The sequence below is a fragment of the Wasmannia auropunctata genome, unplaced genomic scaffold (genome assembly GCF_000956235.1).
Source record: "Wasmannia auropunctata unplaced genomic scaffold, wasmannia.A_1.0 LD336116.1, whole genome shotgun sequence".
In the NCBI taxonomy this organism is placed as follows: domain Eukaryota; kingdom Metazoa; phylum Arthropoda; class Insecta; order Hymenoptera; family Formicidae; genus Wasmannia; species Wasmannia auropunctata.
The window spans coordinates 4,843,924-4,867,424 of NW_012026774.1; the positions used below are offsets into that span (position 1 = coordinate 4,843,924).

The 23,501-nt window shown below is 30.3% G+C and overlaps 1 protein-coding gene and 1 long non-coding RNA gene across 4 annotated transcripts; one reads left to right on the forward strand and one right to left on the reverse strand.

The window, feature by feature from the left end:
• The first annotated feature begins 434 nt into the window (after positions 1–434).
• On the forward strand, positions 435–10,096 carry LOC105448168. 3 transcript variants are annotated; one of them, XM_011686594.1, is made up of 3 exons: positions 435–519; positions 618–715; positions 5,106–5,918. In XM_011686594.1, exons 1-3 carry the CDS (start codon positions 510–512, stop codon positions 5,280–5,282), a joined length of 285 nt encoding a protein of 94 aa, XP_011684896.1. In that variant the 5' UTR covers positions 435–509; the 3' UTR covers positions 5,283–5,918. The 3 variants fall into 3 exon arrangements, with proteins under 3 accessions (XP_011684896.1, XP_011684906.1, XP_011684887.1); XM_011686604.1 differs by lacking the exon at positions 5,106–5,918 and adding an exon at positions 9,923–10,096 and having other exon boundaries at positions 469–552; XM_011686585.1 differs by having other exon boundaries at positions 469–552.
• On the reverse strand, positions 1,861–4,362 carry LOC105448160. The gene is made up of 3 exons (XR_974198.1): positions 3,023–4,362; positions 2,705–2,750; positions 1,861–2,311 (listed from the first exon to the last, which is right to left on the reverse strand). It is a non-coding gene; the product is annotated as an uncharacterized LOC105448160 (long non-coding RNA).
• Positions 10,097–23,501: the final 13,405 nt, after the last annotated feature.

Consider the following 23,501-nt stretch of genomic DNA (forward strand, 5'->3'; position numbering starts at 1 on the left):
CTATCTCGATGTCTTGCATGGCACCTGCCGACCTCAACCAGTGACGATCATAGTCGCGTTGTCCACGTGCTGCGTTGGCGGTCCATTTTCAGTCGCGCGCGATCGACAGTGATCAATAGTGAGATAGCAATCGCTGTTTCCAGTGCTTCCGATTGCAATGCAATTTCATTTCTATGTATTCATCGTCATTTTTTAAAAATAAAATTGTTAACATTTGCCACTCATAGTCGGCACAAAATAGCAAATATTCGCCGACTACGTAGCAAGACATTTAAATACCTTGATAATCGAAAACTACTTGAGATTAAATTGTGAGTTCTCGCTTAAATCAAAGTTGGCAGAAGATCCGCGTGAATCGTGAGTCATTGCGTTTGCATTACATATCGTGCGTTATACTCGTCGCGATTGGAAAGTACGAACTTTAAAGCGTGCCAAACCGGTCGAGTGTATACGACAAGACAATATTGCGACAGTATCGCGTTGCATTTGTGCATAAAACGAATTGTACAATGAGCGACGGTATAGTCGGTGCAATTGCGATCAGTTTGTTCGGTACTAGTTATTAAACTGTGTCTGTGCGTGATAGATCGCTTTTCATTTACAAGGGCTCGTTCTAGGCGGCGAGAAGAAGCGTCGGGTCAGTATGGATGCTGGTTATTCCGTTCTCAGTAATGATCTTGAAGCCTGCAGAATGTTCGATCAGTATTCCTACAAGGTGAGTTGAATAATCTTAAGTATAAAGCTAATAAAGCCCCGCATTAAGTGCGTTTATAGCCATATATCTTGCGCGTAAGAAATTCTACTATGTATATTATTTAGAATGAAACAAATTTTTCCAAATCTTATTTGTAAACGATTATTTATATTTTTTTAAACAAGGCCGTTTTCCACGATAGGATAGGATTACAAGAAAAGTATTTAAATTAATTGTTATGTATTATTACTAATGATTTCTATTTTAAAATAAGAGATTTTCTTAAATATGTAATATATTTGTTTGAAAAAGTGTCCGAGATGATACATACTATGCATGAATCTTCTTAGACATGACTCGAATAAGTCTCTCTCTCTCCAGAATTTCATCGAATATACGACTTAAAAATATTACAAAATAAACAAGTTACAGAATCGAGAAAAATATCTAACTAATAAAAAAAGATCCCTTGAACGTTTTTAATTTTCGTAATTTCTGATATCATCAAGCAATCATGTCATTTGGTTTAATCGTTTACAATTTAAACGTACTGAGTTTCGTGTTTGCACTTTTGCTTATGTTAGGCTCTAACGTTTGGAACAGCTGCTGATGGCTATCACCTGCGATGTTGCAATGATATAATGTAATATTATTTCGGCATAACACAGATCATGGTGAAAAATAATTTATACAATGCATTGTTATAATTATGCATTTGTAATTTAATGGTATCAACGGTTATAGATAACAAGCATTCAAAACAGTCAATAAAAAAATTGGACGTTTTGAAATTCAGAATCTGGATTAATTAGATACATCGCAAGATGAATTTAAATTATTAAATTATGAAATTTTAATTACGTGTAAATGTGATTTGTAAAAGAATTTTATTTCCGTCAATAATTCCAATTTGAATACAAAATCAGAGTGCTATAGAAATCAAATTGCGGACTTTATGCAACAATAAATGACAATTCTTTTTCCAAATGTGTATTGGTTGAAAAATATTTTTAAAAAATACAATACTTGTTATAATAGTATTATGATTTATTATTAGTCGCGCTTGTATTTGCACGTATTTAATTTTGCAATATTTTTTATTCAAAATATTTTTTGTTTTAATATTTTAGGACGAAGTATCGATGGTATTTTGTTATTTATAGATATTTTTAAATAAAATTTTTTTTAAATTCTTATTAACATGTACGAAAAATACAGAAGAGACTTACATGGACAAATTGCTCATGAGCGTGTACATATAAATTTCAATTATAATTATAATAGTTACGAGCACAATAATTATTAATTTTTATTTATTTTTTGATACTCGAGAATTATCCAATGGCGGTATGTCCGATCCTCATTTATCCCAACATTATGAAAGGTTCTCTTCCTTCTTTTCCTTTCCTTCCTCTCTTGTCTCTCTCTCGATTCTACTGCTCCTCACTACACCATCGCCATCGGTACTACTACTATTACCATACAACGTCCTTATTTCCCGGTTCAATCTGATTTGAAACGTTCGTCTAAATTAAATCTCTTCCATAGAATACCGTTGTGTCTGGCATCGCGCGATCAATGTTTCCGATTGTGCGTATCTATTCGTCAGATCTCCCTCTACAAAGTAATAAAATGAAATAATAAAACGGCAAATATTAATGGATGTTTTATTTACGCACAGTTGCCTAATTTAGATAATTGGATAAAATTATTTCCAACTTTTTATATCACTAATTGCAATATCAGATCCATTTCCAAAAATATTAAATAGGAGCTATTTGTCGGATTTTTATTAAAAAATATTTTTAACTTTTATTTTTTATGCATATACAAGATATGTTAAAAAAGGTTTTAGATTAAGATAGGATAGTATTTACCATTTTTTTGTTAGTAAACTCACAAAAAGATAAAAGTTATCTAATCTATAAGTTGAAAAATTAGTGTTATCAGAGATAGAAGCAGTTTTCTGTTTGCTTTTTAAGATCTGAACTCTTTTTTTTTAATACTTACATACGAATACATCCACGCGCACATATGAATTATATATAGTTCAGTACTAAAAGAATAAATAAAAAAATTTATCTTTATTAGCCGAAAACTTTAAATAAATAACTATGTTTTTATCACAAGATTTATTTAGTATCTTTAATTCCATTTAATTTTCATCTAGTATTTTGTTAATCACTGTATATATTCTTATGTTATTTAAATGCCTATATGAAATCTAAAGATTTCAATATTGAATGTAAAGTTGAAATTGTGTATCTATAATCTTTACTGTAATTTAAGAAAGATAAACATTTTGAAAATCGAAAGATGAAATCTTACTCGACGTTGATGATTAAATCGGTAGGCCATCGTGTCCATCGAGTTAGTGCAATTTCCCTCTTTCGATGCGATCCTTTTAAGAAAGATCGGACAAGCTCGTTCCGAAAATCTACTTTGAAAAGCACTCGGGGCGACCCTTTGAGAAGCAGAATTTTTCCCTGGGTAATATCGCCCGTAGGTAGGTACCTAATGCATTTCTACAGGTTTATATACTCTTCCTCCACCTTCGAGCGAGCCTTTCCTCCCCTTGCCTCAGCACCATCGCGGGAGTAACAACCCGCCACCCGCTCTCGCCCCTTTCTCCTTGTCTCCTTTTTCATTTCCCCCTCAATCCTCCGCTTCCCCTCTTTCTCCGTACGTACCCTCCTACACTCCCGTCCCTCTCCTATCCTCCCATTCGTTTATTTCTACTCTTTTCCTCCGCCCGTTTCAACTTTTCATTCGGTTCTCTCCTCCTCCGTTGAAACAAAATGAAAGGCGAGCCCGGTTGGTATCCATAAAAGAATGAATAAACGTAGATTGAAAGGGCATAAAAAAGCATGTACGCGTACATACACACAACATGAGACTGAGGCGAGCATATATAGGAGTAAACGTGTGCGCGCGCGGACAAGTCGAGAGTGGGCGTATTTGTGCATTTGTATTTATGTATTGAAGAGAACAAATTAAAATCCGCAATCGCGGTAGTACAAAGTAAATTTGTTTTAACGAACGCAGATAATTGAATTTTTCTGCGTTACTTACTTATAGTCTACGTGCAGATGATTAACGAGTACGAAATTTCATTTTCTCTTATTGATTAATTTTCGCATAATTATAAATGACTATTCCAAATTTTTAGAGTTAATAAGTTATAGAAAGGTATTATATGAATATCTCGTTACTCCTCTTCTGTCATTGTATTAAAATTTTATATTGCTATTATGCGAGTATATACATATAGTAATAATAATAAACACAAATACTTGCTATCTCGATACAAAATATTTCGGTTATATTTCTCTTTCGTTATTGAGAGTGCAAATCGTAATATTTACTGCTCTGCATTTATTTGCAATATAAAAATGCATTATACCTATTTTAAATTACATTTCGCGAAGCAAAAATGTTGTTTCAGGCAAAACAGAATTGTGCAAGCGTATGCATCATCTTTTTCACATAACAGCACTGCCTTTCTATTCACCCAGATCGTCAATTTATGATTACACACAAATTGAAAAAAATAATTTCGCCTGCGGTTAGATCCACGATTACAGTAATTTAATCTATACAGTAATTTTGTGTAATGTATAATAGTAATAAGATAATTTAAACTTTTTAAACAGTGTTATTAATTTTTGTTTTTATAATTTTATTTATCTTATTAACTTTTTTATTTGCACTATATAATAATGTAAATAACATTGTTAATAACCTTGTTATTTACATTATTAAACAGTGCACACGAAAAGTGAACATGGCTTATACAAAAATACTTTTTTAAGAGAGCGTCATGTTTAGCTAATTCCCTTGTAGAGACTATTTTTTATGTAATAAATAATGATTATTATGATTAGCAATAAATAAAAAAGTAAGTAATAATAATAATCAACATTGTCTAAGAATTCGTTCCAGTGTACATCATATTTTTTTCATTCATTAGAATATGACATATTTGCGCGTGTTACAATGAATATGATTTATGAAGAACAAAATTATTAATTGCATGTTTTAATAAGTTACACTTTAATTTATTTTTTAGAAACATGTCGTAATTATACAGTAAATGTATTATTAATGAAGGACTTTTCACATATAAAAAAATTATGAAGATTAACATGTAGAATATATCTGTTAATAAAATTTTGTTACGAAAAATTGTTCTCTCAAAAGAGGTTGTGTTGTCCACAAAGTTTTTGACAATAAGTAATTTCAATTGTGAAATTGCGTGCTTAAGTAGTTTTATTCATGTGAATCAAAGGTGGAATATTCGCGCGCGCGCGACGCGGCGCCGAGTAAATTATCAAAGGGGATTCGTTCGAACCGAGGTATGGCAAGTTCGAAAACTTTGTCGCATTAAAGTTTCACCGACTGGTTTTGGCAGGTGGAGGAGGAAATGCAAGAGAGCTTGGATCTGGGATCGCGGCCAAGGAAGCAGGAAACGCGTTCGCAATATATTCCTTCCGCTTTGTGCTACATACAGAATGCTATTCGATCGAAATTGATTTGTATACTCAGAGGGCTCCATAATTCCCATTATGATTCCGTATATCTAACATAGTTGAGACATGTGTAGGTATCAGTGAAAGAAAAATAACCAATATTCGATGATTAATAAAAGAAAAAATTGATTGTACAAGAGCTCATTTCTGAAGCCACAGGCGATATTTATTAATTCATTATAACGCGTCATTTGAAGCACATGTTCTAAAAACTAATTCACATGCGAATCAAAACACGCGGCCATTACATCAGCTACATTATTTTCAGTTGCGCGATTACGCGCGAGGCAACAAGTAATTATTATCTAGATACTTTATTATATGTATATATTCTAATAATGATATACTCTATCACAATTTACCTCTTATCAAGTCATTTAGTTTTGCCATTTATCAATAATTAAATTCCTTTCGTGAAATTCCAACCATTTATGCGTCAATTGTATTCCTCCTAACTTTAATCAAAATTTCATTTCCGAAGTAAATGTGATACATTAACGAAATAACAGTAAATGTTACATATATTTTCTCAGCTTATATTAGCACTACTGATATCATTTGATCGAGTTATTAAATGATTTTATTATCATAACATATTCCTTTCGAAAAAACTAAGTTTACTTAGTTATTTTGATTTTTTATTTGATAGTTTTAAATATGAAAGGAAACATACAATTTTTAATCAATTTATATTACGATACAATACAAATATTTATCAAAATTGCACTGTTACGAAATTTTGTAATTCAATGAAATTCAATAAAACATAAATAACTAAGAACATATTCTTTTTAGATCATTAAATTTTTTCCTGTCTCCAGGGAAATAAATATATTAAACTACAAGTTTGTCACATTCGTGTCATATTTGATTGATGAATTTGGTGAAATTTGATGGAAAAATGTAAATTTTATTTTCTCTTTGTGGCTTCTCTTATAATCTTTTTAATGAACTGAATTTGATCTTTAAAGCCCATCGAGAAAGACTGCAGTCTGTGCAGTGATTTATTATTTGTAAAAGAATATTGGAAGGCGGTCAAGCCGATCTTATTTATCTTTAAACGGTATCGAATCGATCCATTGTGGCAAACAGAAGCTTACATAGAAGCACAATATATCAATAAATGTGTTGAATAATTTAATAATACGATGCCAACTCAAGTATCGCGAATTTACAATTCCGTGATGATTGTAAAAGAAGAGAAAAATATGGTTGTTCTATTTTATAATATCCTATTAAAATATAAATTTAAACGTTACTGCCATAAATACGATGCAGCGATTCGAGAAGTTTTAACGATTTGTCATTCACATGATACGCCATGATACGCTTTGCGATGTTTTCTGTTTACTTATGTGCTTTACGAATTATTTCTTCTCGTAACGTCGCATTGTCTGTTGTAATATCTATTGGAATATCTAAAAAAATTTGAATTAATATTTGATTTTAATATCTATTGGAAACATCTAAGAAAATTTGAATTTTTAACAAATTTTTATTGCTACAGAAATTAGAGAATTTTTGAAGAAATTCGTCGGAATTCAGATTATTTTCACTTTACCAAAGTATTATATTTTTAGTATCAAAATGCTGTAGTTCCATTTTTGAGACTTGTAGACAATTCTTAAACAATTTTAGTTAGATTTTAAATATGTATTCCATCTTGATTCCAAATTTAAAATTATCTACTTTTAGTATACATTAAAACAGTTTATCAAGAAATATAACATTTGCTCTTTTATTCTATATTCTGCGAATAATAACTTTTGTATTTTGCATTTGACTCTGATCGATTTTTTATATTAACCTATAATTTGAAAATTTGTGTGAATTCAATATTAATAAGAACAATTTTATAATTTTTTGATTTAAAAGGAATATTACTTTATTTTAAAGTTTGTGCAATTTAAAAAAATATGAAGAGATTTTTATAGATTTAAAATAAATACCTTCTTAATTTGATATATGTTGTTACTAGTACACAAATTCTTTAGTAGCTACAGCTTAAATGTTGAATAAATTCTAAAAGTTTTATAGTAAATTTACAATCATATATTTCACTTGCTGTAAATTTTCAAATTTTATAAATAAATAAATAAATATATATATATATATATGTGTACCTATATATACATAATTTTACAAATAGCTATTTCAAAGCTAACTAAAAAAAAATTGAGTTATTAGATGTAACTAATTAACTGAGTAACTTATTCGCTATTTTATTAATCTAAAATTAAAGAAGTGAAAACTCCTACATAAACTTTTTGCCATTTTTTTAAAAAGTGCAATAAGAAAATGGAAATTTACATACATATTACATATATACACACATACATTTATATATGTAATACATTACCAATAATATTGATAAAAGATCGATTAATTAAGAGATACAAATAATCAATATCATTGATATTGAATTATATCATCGAGTGTTGAAATTTCGAAAAGCAATTTAATAAATAATTAATAATATTAATTAATTTTTAAATTTTGTCTAGTATTTATTTTTAATTATTTTTTAATTTTATGTGTTAAAAATACTACAAATATATAACGTTCTAATTTATTTGCTTTAATATTTAAAAATTAACACTTTTATTTTTATTTTTGACAAGTTCCATTTTTCTTGTCAGGAAAAAAGTGAAAAATTTATGCAATGTAAAATGCTTATTTAATGAAAAAATTTTTTACTTTCTTAGAATTTTTTGAATCTGATATTTGAAATAAATAATCTTAACTTTTTTCCGTGTGATCGTACGAATAAAAAAGAAGAATTGAAAAGACTAGATAATAATCAAATTTATTCTAAATTTGTATTTAAAAAAGTTCTAATTTTGCCTGTAAATTTGAACAAAATGGAAAATTAGAAAATTTTCAGGGAATTTTTTTTTAAATTAGAATAAATATTTTGTATGTGCGCAAATCCTATGATTATAATTGTACAGGTACAATTAGAGGGCAGACATCTTGTTCGGTAGAACATGATTGAATTATTTTTCTATTATCAGAGTTACGATAACTCGATAGTTAACTCGATAATTAATTTTTCAAGCGCAAGACGGTTCTATTATTGTCTGATAAGCTTGTAATTTCACGTCTCCAATTTTTGTATTGCAAATAAAATAAAATGTAGCGTAAAAAAGTATCAAGAATAAAAAGATAGAAGACCATAGAAAATTAAACAGTTTGATATTTAACATTTATTCTTGATGATTTTTCTTATTATATTTTATATCCATTGTATTTTACAAATTTTTTAAATTATTATTTTCCAAATATTGAAACGATTATTTGTTTTTAAAGTAATTAATTATTTGAAATGTTTAAGTTGCTAGTCTTTAAATTGTAGAGTCTTTAACTATATCATTTTTATTTATATTAAGAGAATGCTCTAATATGAGCATTTATAAAAGTTAAACATTTTAAAAAAGCATAAAAATACTTAGGAGTTTTATAATAAGACTATCTGAGTCTTATAATAAGGCTTTTACAAAAACTTCGTAGTTTTATTGTTTACAAAATTTATTCTAAATTATGATGCTTCTTACAAAACAAGCAATTTCATACGGAAGTTCAGACATAGCTTGAAATTTTTTTTTTCTTTAATCGTTTTTATATTTGTAAATTGTTTATTAACGTAAAAGGGAAACATTATTTTAACTATTTAAGTGTCGTAAGTCATTGCAAAAATTCAGTCAAAAAGTACTAACAATATCTAAGTAGCGTCAATTCTTTTAATTTATCATGCTAAAAAATGACAAGCGCCTTTTTTTACGTTCACAACAACAGTCGTCCGGTTGATTATATAATATTTTATATTTAGCCGAGGGGTCAACCACTATGGCAATCAGTGTACATTTCTTTAGGAATATTGCTAGTATTACGGCAGTACAATACGCTACATAGCAATACCTCGAGCAATACTTAGCAATGCGTTAGCAATTATACTTGACAATATTGTGGAACAGGTGACAGTACATGAGGTAATAGATGGCACCATTACTGACAACACGAAAACAATACAATAATAATACTATCAATAAAGTGCGAGATAAAGTGTGTTGTATTGCCATAATTAGCAATCACAATTTTTTTAGTAGTGATTGACCCCTTGTATTTATAGCATACCTACCTTAATCAATTTAATAAACGCTTTTTAAACAATAATGATTAACGTATTCATAGCATACCTACGTTAATCAGCTTAATAAACTTTTTTTTAAATAATAAACGATTTTAGAATTCATTGTCAATTAAATCTGTGCGAGTAGCGCGTTCACAATCAAATGATTGATTTGATTTTTATTTATATTGATTTTAAATTAAAGAACTATAAATTTTACTATTATTTTTGTGTTTACAAAGTTTTTATAATTTAAATGATATTAATTACTGCAAAAAGGGGCAATATTATTAAAATGAAAAATTTTTCTTTTACTGATGTATAATGATTTCAGAAAGTCTGAGACATGACGATAAACATTACATATATATATATTACTTAATTTTGGCAACATATGTAAAAAATGCAACAAATAAACATAAATGAATTTTCAACATGTATCAAACTATCAATAACATGATTTTTCGAATGCAAGCGAAAACGCATTTTCCGTTCGTATTGTATTGAAGTTACGACGAACTACGAACTAACCATTCGACCAATGCTTTTCTGGGATAACGACGGTCACAGTTTTCGGATGGTCATCAGGGGTGATCAACAAGTGGCTCATGATTTTGTCAGTGGCCACCGATGGCGTGCGGTTGACCGCGAAAACTGCCTTGCCTATATTGCAGCAAATCCTATTGTAATCCCGTCTGACTACTAACTGGCTCAAATGTCACGGATTGACTGTAAGCTTCACGCTTCTCGTGCTGCACGTTTGTTACGTTGATATAAAATTACAGAATGTAAAATATAAGTTACCACATTTTTATAAATTAATTTAAAACACAGAAAATAAAATTATATTATGCTATTAAAATATTATCATAATTAATGAGAATTTAATGTTTCTTTATGTGAAATGACAGCTTACAGATATCATAAGTTGTATTTTATACTCGATATAATGCATACAATACGTAGTTTGGCTGAACATGATTTTGCATTCTATCGTATTGTCAATTTTTATGTATTAAGAATATGTAACATTGTCTCTCGATTATTCCGGCACATTAGCAGCGTATAATCTTACTCTCTTCTCATCTGTGAAGTTCTCTAACTAAGAAACGATCAAAGTGGCGAACCGAGCCAGCAGCCGGTTGTTAGGTCTGCTTCCCAGCTGCTATCCAACCGCTAACCTCCTTCCAGTTCATTTAAAATCCTCTTTGCCTTGAATATCTGCTACGTCCTATCCTTATTTAATATCGTCCTTTCTTCTCTCGGCCAGTTCTTGTATACCGGAAATCACATTATCGAAATCGCGTTTAAACATCAATCGTTGACCGAATAAAAGATGCTATCATGCATACTTTAAAGAATAGCATGATTATTGAGATAATCACCATAAAACATAATTATTTTGTATATAGCATGTCCCAGAACTGATAGTATAAGCGAAAATGAGATAATTGTATAAAAATAAATAAATTGAAAATATAGAATGAAACATTTTTATATTTTCCGAGTTTTTTCAGAAAAATTTTGAATCGATATTCATCAGGTGTGCACTTAATATCCATTTATGGATATAAACTTTGTAAATATCAAAAGAAGAGATCATTTTGAGGATATACATTAAGACAAGGTGTATTTAATAATTTTATTTTATTTTTTTTTGAAAAATTGTTGGAAGTAATGCCTGTTTTGTCATATACATAATTGTGTCCTTCGTATTTTTATATGAATACTTTAACGGTGTGTTTTACGTCTTGAAATTTTCAAAGACTAAATTGATGTTTTCTTTTAATTGTTGGACAATTACAATATCATCACGATGTACAATAGATTTTTTCGTCGAATATTCACAGTTGTTTTCTCTGGAAAAAGTTTTATTCTACATTTTTAACTTATTTTTTCACGTAGAATCATTTTCTTATTATTTGTACCACTAGTCCTGAAACACCCCGCATATATATGTAGTCAAGTAACGCGTCATATAGTCAAATGACACGTTTCACGCCAAGTAAATAATCTTCATAATCAATAGAGACATTAGCGTATTCTTTATCGGAATGACGGATTTTTTCGGATATAATTAGCAATCGTTACTCAGATTTTTTTAACTGAAACTATATTTGATTAAAATACATGTCATTATATATTCTGACGAAAAATTTTCTTAATAGTCCTCATATAATTTTTCAGAATTTTTATATAAAGGCTCTAGCAGGATAAAGGGGGTAAAACGGCCCCCAAACGAAATTGAAGAATGGAGGCAAGTTTATCAGTTTTGAGGTGGTAAGGGAAAATTTTTCACCAAGTTTCAACTGTCTAACGCCATTATTCAGTCCGTAATCGCAAAAAATGTGTATTTTTCGTTTTTATTTTATTTCTCCGCACACTTTCATGCAATCTGCATACAAAAATTCATGAATGTAAACGAAGTCAACCTACATCTACTGATTTTTTATCAACCCACCATAATAATATATATTATTTAAAAAAAATTATTTAAAAATTCAATAACTTTTTTCTTGAGTTAAAAAAATAAAGCTTTCTGGGAAAAATTTGAGAAGATGTGTGTTCTAGCAATTTATATTGTCAATTTTTTTCAAGTTCCAAAAAAATGCGCCATTGTTAAAAAAAATAAAAACCCCATTTTTACTCTATTTTTTTTAATTTATATGCAGATTGCATGAGTGTGCAGAGAAATAAAATAAAAACGAAAAATGCACATTTTTTGCAATTACGGACTGAATAATGGCGTTAAGCAATTGAAACTTGATGAAAAATTTTTCTTTACCACCTCAAAACTGGTAAACTTACCTCCATTCAATTTCGTTTGGGGACCGTTTTATCCCCTTTATCCTGCTAGAGCCTTTCAGAATTTTTAAGAATTTCTGTATAATTTTATAACTTTTTAAAAAATGTCAGATTTTTGTATACGAATTGGAACACTTTTCAGAAATTAGAACGTCTATATCTTTTCTAGAATTTTTTATGCGCGTGAATTCTGAAATATTCTTAGATTTTTTATTGCATAATCGAAGGCATTTAAATTATAATAAAAGTTTAAAGTATATTTCAGAAATCTTCATAAAGAGTGACCCTAACAAAGGTGGTTTTTTCGCCCGTTTTGGGCCGTATTGGCCTTTGATTTTGGGACCAACTGTGTATCAAATGGTACCCTATAATGAGATATTAATCACAGCAAAGTTTCAAGTTGAAGTTACAATTGTTATCAGAGTTGGAGGAGGGGGGGAGTGGAATCAAAGTTCATTACACTGATCGATATGCTAAAAGTTTCCTGCAAAAGGAAAGTGGTTTCCCGTAGATTTTGGGGCGCTAAAAACTATGTCGCCCTTAGAATTTGTCTATTACGTCACATTTTTTAGAAAAATGAGGGGTTAAAGATCTCTTAAAGAACGCGTTTTTAAAAACGCAACTTTTAAAAAATTGCAGTGAACGAATCCGATGTGCTAGAAACTTTTAAAAAATCTTAAACAAAAACTTAAACATTGTACTTGAGCCTAAGTATCTCCATTATTATAAAACTATTTACCTGCATCGTCCGCTGCGATTTTTCAAAAATTGCGAAAAACGCTTTTTTTTTTAAAGGATTCAACCCTATTTTTCTTAAAAATATGACCTGATAAACAAATTCTGAGAGCATTCTTTTCAGCGTCTCAAAATGTACAGAAAACCTGCACTCTTCTTTTGCAGGAAATTTTTAGCATGTTGGTCACTGTAATAAACGTTGATTCCACCTCTGATAACAATTGTCACCTCAATTCGAAACTTTTTTTGTGATTAATGTCTCATTACAAGGTATCATTTGGCATACAGTTCAGTCTCAAAATCGAAAGCCCAAAAAAACGAGTGAGTTTTAGGGTTGCTCTTTAAAATATAACAAAAATTTTTAAAAATATGAGATATTACTAAAATTTCTTTACCAGGATATGCTGGTGTAACAATTGTATGAATCTTTTTAATGTCTTGATATGATGACAATTGTATTTGTTGCAGGAAAATTAATATTTGTATTAATTTTTCTATTATTTTCGATTTATATCATTCAGATACATTGTCGTCATTTTCTTAAGACAACATAAGATGTCAAGTACGGCTTTGCGCTACAGTCAATGCTGGCGAAGTGCGAATAAGAGCGCAATAGTGAGTAAGCGTAAGAGAATGAGTACGAGTGATGTCACGCGCTAGAGGCTTGAAAAAAAGAAGCGAGAGTGCGATGGTGAGCAAGTGAGAGAAGGATTAAGTAGTGTACGAGAGTGTCATACGTGCTGCAGCAAGAAAAAGAAAACTGTACCGTGCGTTTGTATGTAGCTATTTTAAGAAGTATAAAAAAGAAAGATGGACCGTGTACTTGTATGTAGCTATTTTTGTAATAAATACAAGCAAAGTTTGTGATTTGTACATTTGTAAATTTATTGTTGATTGTAAATTTGTTAGATGTGCTTTGTACGTAAAGATTACATACTGACGGTTTGCCTAAAATCATTATAGGTAAGTAACTTAACAATTAAATTTTTTTTTTCCTAAAAGAATTTTGTCTTTTATGCATAAAATTGTTATACCTTGCAATGATTGTTTTAATAATATTAAAAAAATAAAAATAATATGAAAAAGTATTTTACTAGAATATAACAAGGATATTTGTGTTTTTGATTGTTATGTAGTTAATAAAAAGACGTGTTTATTGTGGTAAATTTTAATATTTAAACATTATACAAAGGTTAAATGTACATATGTATAAAAAAAGTGAAAAAAAATTTATTTACATACATATATGTAGATATTTATTGAATTTATATGATACATCTGTATAGTTGCGTGTATAAACGCGTACGTACACTGCCGTCGAAAATTTTCCGGACAAGAGTATAAATCGGGAAAATTCGATGTCCAGGTCTAGCCTTTGTAATTTTGAGCCCACTAAAGTCTGTTTGTCTTGTTCTCGCGCCGGAGAAACGATTTTTTAGTGAAAACTGCCTCAAAAGCTGACTTTGTGCAAACGATCCATCAGTTACCGATCTGATATTCATGATTTTTATTAAACCGCGATTGGATTTCCGGTGCGGTAAGCTTTTTATTCATTTTTGACATTAAAACTAGGGACTTATCCTCTGATTTGAATGTGACTCGAGGCCTCCCAGTGCGAGCCTTTATTACAGCCGGTTATTAAAATTGATTTTTTGGAAATGTAAAATAGCATCTTTTATGGTGAACCGCGGTATATATTCAATTTTATGTGTGTTATGTAAATAATTTTGGTATACTATGAAGTCGAATACTACTAAAGAGACACATACAAGAAGACGCGAGAAGACAAGTGTAGGTATTGTCCGGAAACTTTTCGACGGCAGTGTACGTATGTGTATGTACGTGTGCGTATGTGTATATGTAGCTATATTTGTATTTCATGTGTTGCGAATACAATATGCATATGTGTGTATCATATGCGTATGAATGTGTACGTATGTATGTGTATATTCACATATAGTTACGAAATGGACGATATAAAATATGTAGACCGGGCAATTTGTATCAAATTTTGCTTTTAACGAGATTTGCTTGTTGTTAAAAAAAATAGTTATTTCTTATTTAATTTTGCACTCTCCAAATTATTTCTCATAAATCAGCGAAGATTAAATATTTCATCAATTGGAGGCGATTCTAAAATCTTCTGTTTTATCGATCGAACGTAATTATTTTCCAAGTCATCGTTAACATAATTACAATTTACAGATTTAATATTCATTCTCTACGATTAAATTATTGGCATCAATGTAGCTCAGGCTGCGAGAGGTTATGCTGAGAACGAAAAAAATTTAAGAAATTGGATCTTCGTTTTCTTTTTTTTTACAATTAGTCCAATATGGCGTCTAGAGCTGTCAACGACAATATTTACTTCGTACAATTTGGCAGTCTGTCGGTACAAAATGGGAGTAGCCTGAACTGCGAATTATGTGTCCAAACAATGTTGTTCTTAGAAATAGGCGGTGCACAACTGTGTAGCATAATTAAAACTACAACATTTGAGAGAAACAAAATCTTCAAAACCTGATCTTTTTTGCTCTTTTTGAGAACGAGCTGCTATCGAGATACTGGATATTATAGTCAAAATATTAAATGAGAGTTTTTATTCGGTTGTGTAGAAAAATAAGATTTGTTCGACGAGTTGAAGTTGTTATTATTGGTATATGTATATAACAACAGTAATACTTAATGATAAAAAAATGTGATGACTAATTAATATATGCTGAGTTCTCTATCAATAGAAGGTGGAACTCGTGTCATTGAATGTACTGGATAGTAGATAATAATCGTTTAAAAAAAGCAGAAATTCGTTACAAAAGAGGTCAGGATCGCAAAAAAGGCAAGTTGATATTAAATTTGAGAAAAAAGCATAATTAAAAATAGTAAAAGCTGGCAGTTAATTGACGTAGTTAAATATTTCACTGAGAAACTACATCAAAACTTTAAATGCGATTTTCTTAAAACCATGTTTTTCAGTGATTATGCAGGGATAACTCGAAAACGAACAAAGCGAAGATATATTTTTATATATTTTTTTAAATTAAAGAGTATTAAATTTTCTATAGAATTGACAGTCAATTACATAAATTACATATTATTATTTATTTGCATTTTATTTTTATTATTTTTGTTATTATAATTTTAACATTTGCATTTAAATTCTTTATATTTTTAAAACTCTCAAATTTTTCTAATTTATTCTATAAAGATTTTGAAAACAATATTATTTGGTTTAATTAAATCAATTAAACCACCCGCAATTTGTAAAAGCTGCGATTTACAATGCGCGATGGAATAGCTTACAATAATTTCATACAATATTTTATAATATTATAAATAATTTTTTATTGTTAATCTATAGCATAATCTATAAAGGATTCATTCTTATATCTATATTAATGAGTCAAAGTTAAATTGAAACTATTAAATTTTTTCTTATATCTAATTAAATTTTGTGACAGTTTTCTATTCTAACCTTAAATAACCTTTCTATTTATTTTCTTAAATATTTAGAAATTTTTATTGTATACTCTCTGAATTTTTTCCCATATCTATTATATAAGATTTCTCTATCGTGCAGTTAAACTACATTTGCTTTTGAATCTTCATATCTCACCCAATTAACTTATCCGTGATCTCAATTCCTTTCCCATTTAATCTTTTCACCTATATCCAGAAAGACATTTTGTTCCTACGGAAATACAATTTTCTCTCTACGAATTTAAATTTATCCTCCCCATTCTTTTCTATTTCTCTTAAGCATTTCTTATGTATTTTATTACTCGAATTCTCTCTAATCTTTTCTTCGAATTTAAAGTTCTTCTTTTTGCCTCTATTCTTATTGTTTGTCTTTTTGTCTTTTCTTAACTGTATATTCTAACCTGTCTGAGTTTCATCCTAACAACCATTTTATGTATACTTATCCTGATAATTTTTTCCATCTTATATTCCTTCTTTTATCATCGCATACATTAAAGATTAAAATATTATTTACTACGTGGTCGAACATGCATATCATTTTCTCAAAATCTGTAAATTTTTTGTTCTATTCATCAAACTTATTAGCGCTTATAGTCTTTAGTTAGTTTATTTATTGTTAAAAGATATATATTCTGTCCATCAAAATGTTCAAAATTATAATTAATTTCTATATTATAAGTTTATCTCATAAGGAATTTATTTAAAAATCTTTAAATTCTAGATGGAAATGCTTTATAATAGGCCATATATTACATTTTTTCTGTTTTAATATATCATTATATCATTTATTAGGTAAATTAAATTTTAGAATTTTTAGTGAAAAAAACGAAAATTTGTATTTGAATATTTTTGTTTAATTTGTATGTACATATATTAACTATATATATATTTTTTTATATATTATATATATTCTACTATATACTCTATTACGAAACACAATTATGTTTCGTAGTACGAATTACTATACAAAACTTTTTTTATGATAAAATAACAATGCCAAATGCGTTACTTAACAACTGAGAAAACTGTGAAACAAAACAATATCTTTTTAATTACACAACTAAAAAGTTTAATAGCTTAATTTTATAGCTTAAAATGTTATAAAAATGCTTTGTGCTGTACGCAGAAATTTAAAACCCAAAAAATAACTTTATATATTATAAGATCGCAATATATTTTTCACATTAGTGAGAAAGTTTTTTTGCGCTTAAAATTATTTTCTGGTTCAATAATAAATTGAACCGAATTTATTGTTTTTAAATTACTTTTGTGTAGCAAAAACTATGTTATCTTAACATTATCAAATTATCAATTAATTATGTAATTTAATTATTTAATTGAAAAAAACATTGTTTTGTACATTTTTTTGCGTTTAACTGATACATGCATTTGGTATCTTTATACGAATTTAAACAGATAATTTTTTAATAATTTTATTTCGCTTTTTTGATGATGGTAAATTAAAAGTAGATAAAGTTTAATTCGAAAAAACTTAGCGTTGCTTATCTTTACAAGCATATTAATAAAGAAGTTGATTGCATAAAAATGTAATATATTAATTGGTGTAGATTTCTAAGAAATGTATTTTGCTATAACAATTAGAGAAAATAATTAGAATAACAATCGGTATTTTTATTGTTATTCTCTTTCTTAGTTATAAATTGAATAAATTTCATTTTACATGTTTCTACGTGCATGTTTACTTTATCGTTCTTTTCTATAGAACATATATATACTATGTTGCAACTTACGTTGCAGTTTCTCGACACGTAGATGTCTCTTAAAAATATAATGAGCAAACGTTCAAAACTTTTTACTTGAATTTTTATCACAAGAGTCGAACTTGAGAAATGTACTTTTATTTACTGACTAATTATATTTTGTGATTGTTAATTAACATTTTGTAAAGTATAATTTATGTACCTGCACATCATGCGTGCATATCAATATTTTGCGTATTGACAAAAGGCAAATAAAATGTATTACTATGATTTGGAATTGTACTTCGTACATTCACTTTATATTTGCGTTATTGTATTCCTTCGTGAGTAAATATAATAAAGTAGTAGATTCTCTCTTCTTAGAGATAAATTTGTGTGGTAAAATTCGATCGTAGACTACGATAGAAATCCATTAGTCTCAAGTTTATGTCCATTTCAGGTTTATTCAGCATTATTTTGCTTGTGATTCCGCCACACGATGTGATGTAACATAACGACTCGTTCTTTACCTGGTCTTTGTAGTCCCCTCACGTTGCTATCCTTTTCTTGCCTGTCCGATTGTTGAGAAAATCTTTTCTTTCCTGATCCGGTTTTTATTCAAAATATTCTTTAACGCTCATTGAAGATTCGTACATATAATGACAATAAATCACCTTAAAATAACAAGTAAAAATCGGCATCAAAGTTAAATGAGTTTGAAAGTAAATTGAAAAAAATAAGATAATTTACAATATCATGTAAAATTTTTTTTTACAAGAGAACAAAATTTTTTAAAATTTTTTATAATTTTATGACATTTTTATAGCTTTAAACTAAGGAAAAATGAAAACATTGTTTTTTTTATAAATTCTTACAACTCCTTAAGAGCAAATTATATTTTATTTTTAAAGATGATAATTTATTATTTTATACATATAATATATAATTTTATATATCTATGTAATATGTATGTGTATATTTTGTGATTGGCAATATTTAAATTCATGTTATGACGGATCAATTGATGTCAAACTCTACTTACAATGAGTCGTCACTTACTTGATTTACATTGACGTAAAACTAAATTTTGTCGATACATTTATGACATTCCGTTATTGATGATATAGAATTCGATTAAACTGTGAGGAGTTTCCGTTTAATGAAAAACAACCAATGCGATATATGGATTTCCTCTCTGATTTTATTCCGTGATGCCTTTATACGCGACCTGCATCATAATCGAACATATCAAACGCGATTGGATTTATATTACGTTCAGCGTATATCCTTTCATCTCATTGAAAGAAATGAGACTTTTATATCATCTTTTTTCCAATATATGGATATCTTTTTCTATACGGCAATTGATTTTTACAATTCATTCAATTGCAAAATTTTTTCAATTACATGACGGTTTATTTGACAGCGATACCCCGAAATAACAGATATTTCTCGTTGATCTACATTCATCCTCTTATGCTCTCGTTCGATCATCTTTCTCATTCGGTCATGATATGCCTTAGTCTTTCTTCTCTCTTTCTTCTTCCTGATAGTTTCATTCTTGTCGCTCGTTCGCACGTTTACTCGCGAAACGACGAACACCTGGTGCGCGCACCTGAGTCCTTAAGGCCGTTCAACTCGTACAGCACGGGCGCGTGCTTCGTTCGTTCCTTTTCGTCTGGATTTGCTCATGTAAATATAACCATAGCCACGTAAACCTACATTCAAAATTTTGACGAGTCGTTGCGCTTAAAGACTGAGCGATAAATGAAATAACGAAAAGAAAATAAGAATTTATCGCAAAGATATGCGTCGTATGTACGTCATAATGTATTGTGATAGAATTGTGATAAAAAAAATAAAATTTCTACGATTTCTCTTGTTATTATGCAATGACAGTTTGTAACAATGTTTGTAATGTAGTTGCAATAAAATGTGTGATTATCGACGTTTGATAATAAAAAGCATAGCCTGATTGAAGTTTTAAATTAATGAATCTTTCACGCGTAAATATTCACGTCACGACAAAATCATACACATGTGGTATATACATATATTATTATATATTACATTAATACTAAAGTCTTTTCATTTATATGATTACAATTAAGGACCTAAATAGAATCCCGCTCAGTATGGAATAAATTTAATTGGAATGTAGAATATTTATCCAGCGCATATCGATCGTGAGGCAATCCACGACATCACGACGAATAAGTGGATGCATAGATGGATGGACGAAGGGATTCTTACGCCAGTGGGTTGTGTCGATCCATGTTGTCAGACCGGATTCCTGACTGCCAAGGTCACTTTGCCATCGCAGCACTACCACCTGCAGCACGAATAATCGTACTATATCGTCTTCTTTCTTCTGTTTCGTATTTCTTCTTTTTTTGATCGGGTACTCTCTAATTAGTTTCGATAATATATGATTTTTTACTTTACAGAATCTCAATCTTAACTCGGAAAGTTTCTATAAAGTGAAATATTCGTAGTATTCTAATAATCGATGATACAATGCTAATGCAAATGTTATAATTGCCATTAATAAACAAATATAAAATTGTAGATAATTAATATTGATATAATATATTAATTATAATTTATAAATATCGACGCATGCAATATAATTTTCGTACAAGATTTAACCGCTGAAACAGTCGCACAATGAGACCTCAAACAGAGAGTGTAAGAACTCGACGTACTGTGTGTATAGTATAATCACAATCTATTATATATTGCAAATTAAATGCAATGGCGTATCGTAGAGGTATTTAATTAAATTTAAATATTAGGTGATATTATAAATTTATATTTATATTGTACAAGCTTTTTACTTTATTTAAATTTCTATCGATTGTATACAATTTTAATCATCTTATTAACATCTGTCAATCGAGCAATTATGAAATGAGGCGTAAATGAAATGATAATAATAATGATAGTAATAATAAGATCGAGCACCATCTAAGTCACAACGTGATATGTATTTAATTTACTCAAGATTATTTTACAACATAGATCTCTTGAAAAATTCTTTAAATTCGTATATCTGACAATGAGTCATATAATTAAGATTGATTTGTAAATATCTAGCAGTACCGTCACAAGAATGATTTGAAGGCGTAATTTGGCTTTTGCACGGTTTCACTTACAATAGCATAGAAGCGCAGCGTAGTGTGGTGTGGTGTGGTGTGATGTGATGTGATGTGGTATGGTGTGGTGTGATGTGGTGTGGTGTGGTGTGGTGTGGTGTGGTGTGGTGTGATGTTGTGTGGTATGGTGTGGTGTGGTATAGTGTGATATGGTGTGGTGTGTTGTGTTGTGTTGTGTTGTGGTGTGGTGTGGTGTGGTGTGGTGTGGTGTGGTGTGGTGTGGTGTGGTGTGGTGTGGTGTGGTATGGTGTGGTGTGATGTGATGTCATGTGATGTGATGTGATGTGGCGTGGCGTGGCGTGGCGTAGTGTGGTGTGGTGTTGCGTAGTGTGGCGCAGTGTGGTGTGTGGCGAGGCGCGGCGCGGCGTGGCACGGCACGGTGGGGCGGGACGGGCCAGCAAAACAAGCGAATAAAGCGTAATGGGGAAGTGAGTTCGTTCCTATTCGAAACTTTCGCAGCAAACTCGGTAGCACGGCAGTCGAATACAATGGCCGTGCAGAACTTTCCGCGAAACTAAACAAGTTTATTTAACTTACCACCCTGCACCCCTGTAACACCCATCTGGGGATAGCACCCTGAGCCACCCTCCCGAACCACCCTCCTCCTTATACAGTCAGACTCGAATTCCCCACTGCGTCTCTTCCTCTTCTCCTCCGTCTCCGACGTTTCCCTCGTCTCTCACTCTCTTCTCTTCTCTTCTCTCATCCAACTCGTACGGTCCCGCCCATCTACCTGCAATAACGGCAAGTTTTCCGAAAGTTTCCGACAGATTAACGACTATTGGAATTGTTGAAGTTATGGGAGAAGGAACGAGGTAGACAGAGAAGAAAAGGCGGGGAAATGAGAAGCAGCGGGTATGACGGAAGGGGTGGTAGTACGGCAGTAGGGGTTGAATACCGGAGTTTCCATCGATGTTACCGTGCTGCTTCTATTGGCGGTCAAAAGGAGGGGGCGAGGAATAGCACGGGGTATGATATAGCGCAGTCAATATCCGAGAAGATTGGATCCGATCTTTGAAGAGATGACCGTATCGTCGCGCCATATCACTTCTCTTTGCCATATCTTGAGTAGTTGACTGACCATAACATATGTTGGCATAAAGCTAAAGCTAAAGCCGGGCTTTCGTTGAAACGAAATCTGAAACGATCAGTTGAAAGAGAGAGAGAGAGAGAGAGAGAGAGAGAGAGAGAGAGAGAGAGAGAGTTACAGAATTAGTATCTATTATCTTACTAATCTGTGAAACTGCAACTATCCTGGCTTAATGAAAATTTACGCGCGCGTTCGTGTATTGACATGGTCTACTTACACTTTCTCACTCCTAGTTACGCTCCAATAATCTTGCAAATACTAGAACAACCACAACGATACTGATGATCGTGAAAAATCCGTTGACGCGATAGTACTGTGTGATAAGTAATATGCTCGCACACTTTCGTAATGCAATTACTAATAATTACGCAATTTGACACCCAAAAAAAATATTCTATTTATAAAGTGAAATTTCCTCTAATCCTATATTCTGAGCGAAAATTTTTACAGAAAGAGTATTCCTCTTCCAATAAAGTGAACTGTTCATCTAAAATCTATTAGATATTATTTTTCGATTCTCCTCTTGTATTAAGAGGAATATGTTTATTTCAAGCGGAATGTCCTCTTACGTGCGATACGAGTAACACGAAAAGCAATGTGTATCGCTGCGTTCTGGCCGTGACGATTGATTAAAGTGTTGCACTGCATTTGCGAACATAGCAGTAAGGCTGCGTTCCGTTATTCATTGCAAATACTGAAAAACTTTAGTATAAATAATGTGAATTATAAATATAGATTTACAGTACAAGACTTGTACTGTAAATGCATGGCACGAAATTATTCTAACTATTAGAATATTGTGCACATAATATGTAGTTTCCTCTTAATTTCAGAGGATTCCTCTTGAGACAATATACAAGAATAAAATTTTCTAAAATTTAGCGGATTTCACTAATATTAAAATTATTTTCTTTTTTCAAGGTGGATAATCTATCGCTAAATAGAGTTCCTATGAATTAAGAGCATAAATAAATAAATGCCTATCAAACAGAACTTTGTTATTTTTGAAATCGGTTTCTAAAAAAGTGTTAAATTGATAGTCGAATCTATCGAATTCAAAAGTCTCAAAATTTATTGTTGGCTCACTCAAAAAAAATGATTTTAATGTTAGTGGAATTCGCTTAATCTTACAAGGAACCCTCACAAAGTGCACAATAGCTACAGCATAAAGAAAATTATCCAAGCAT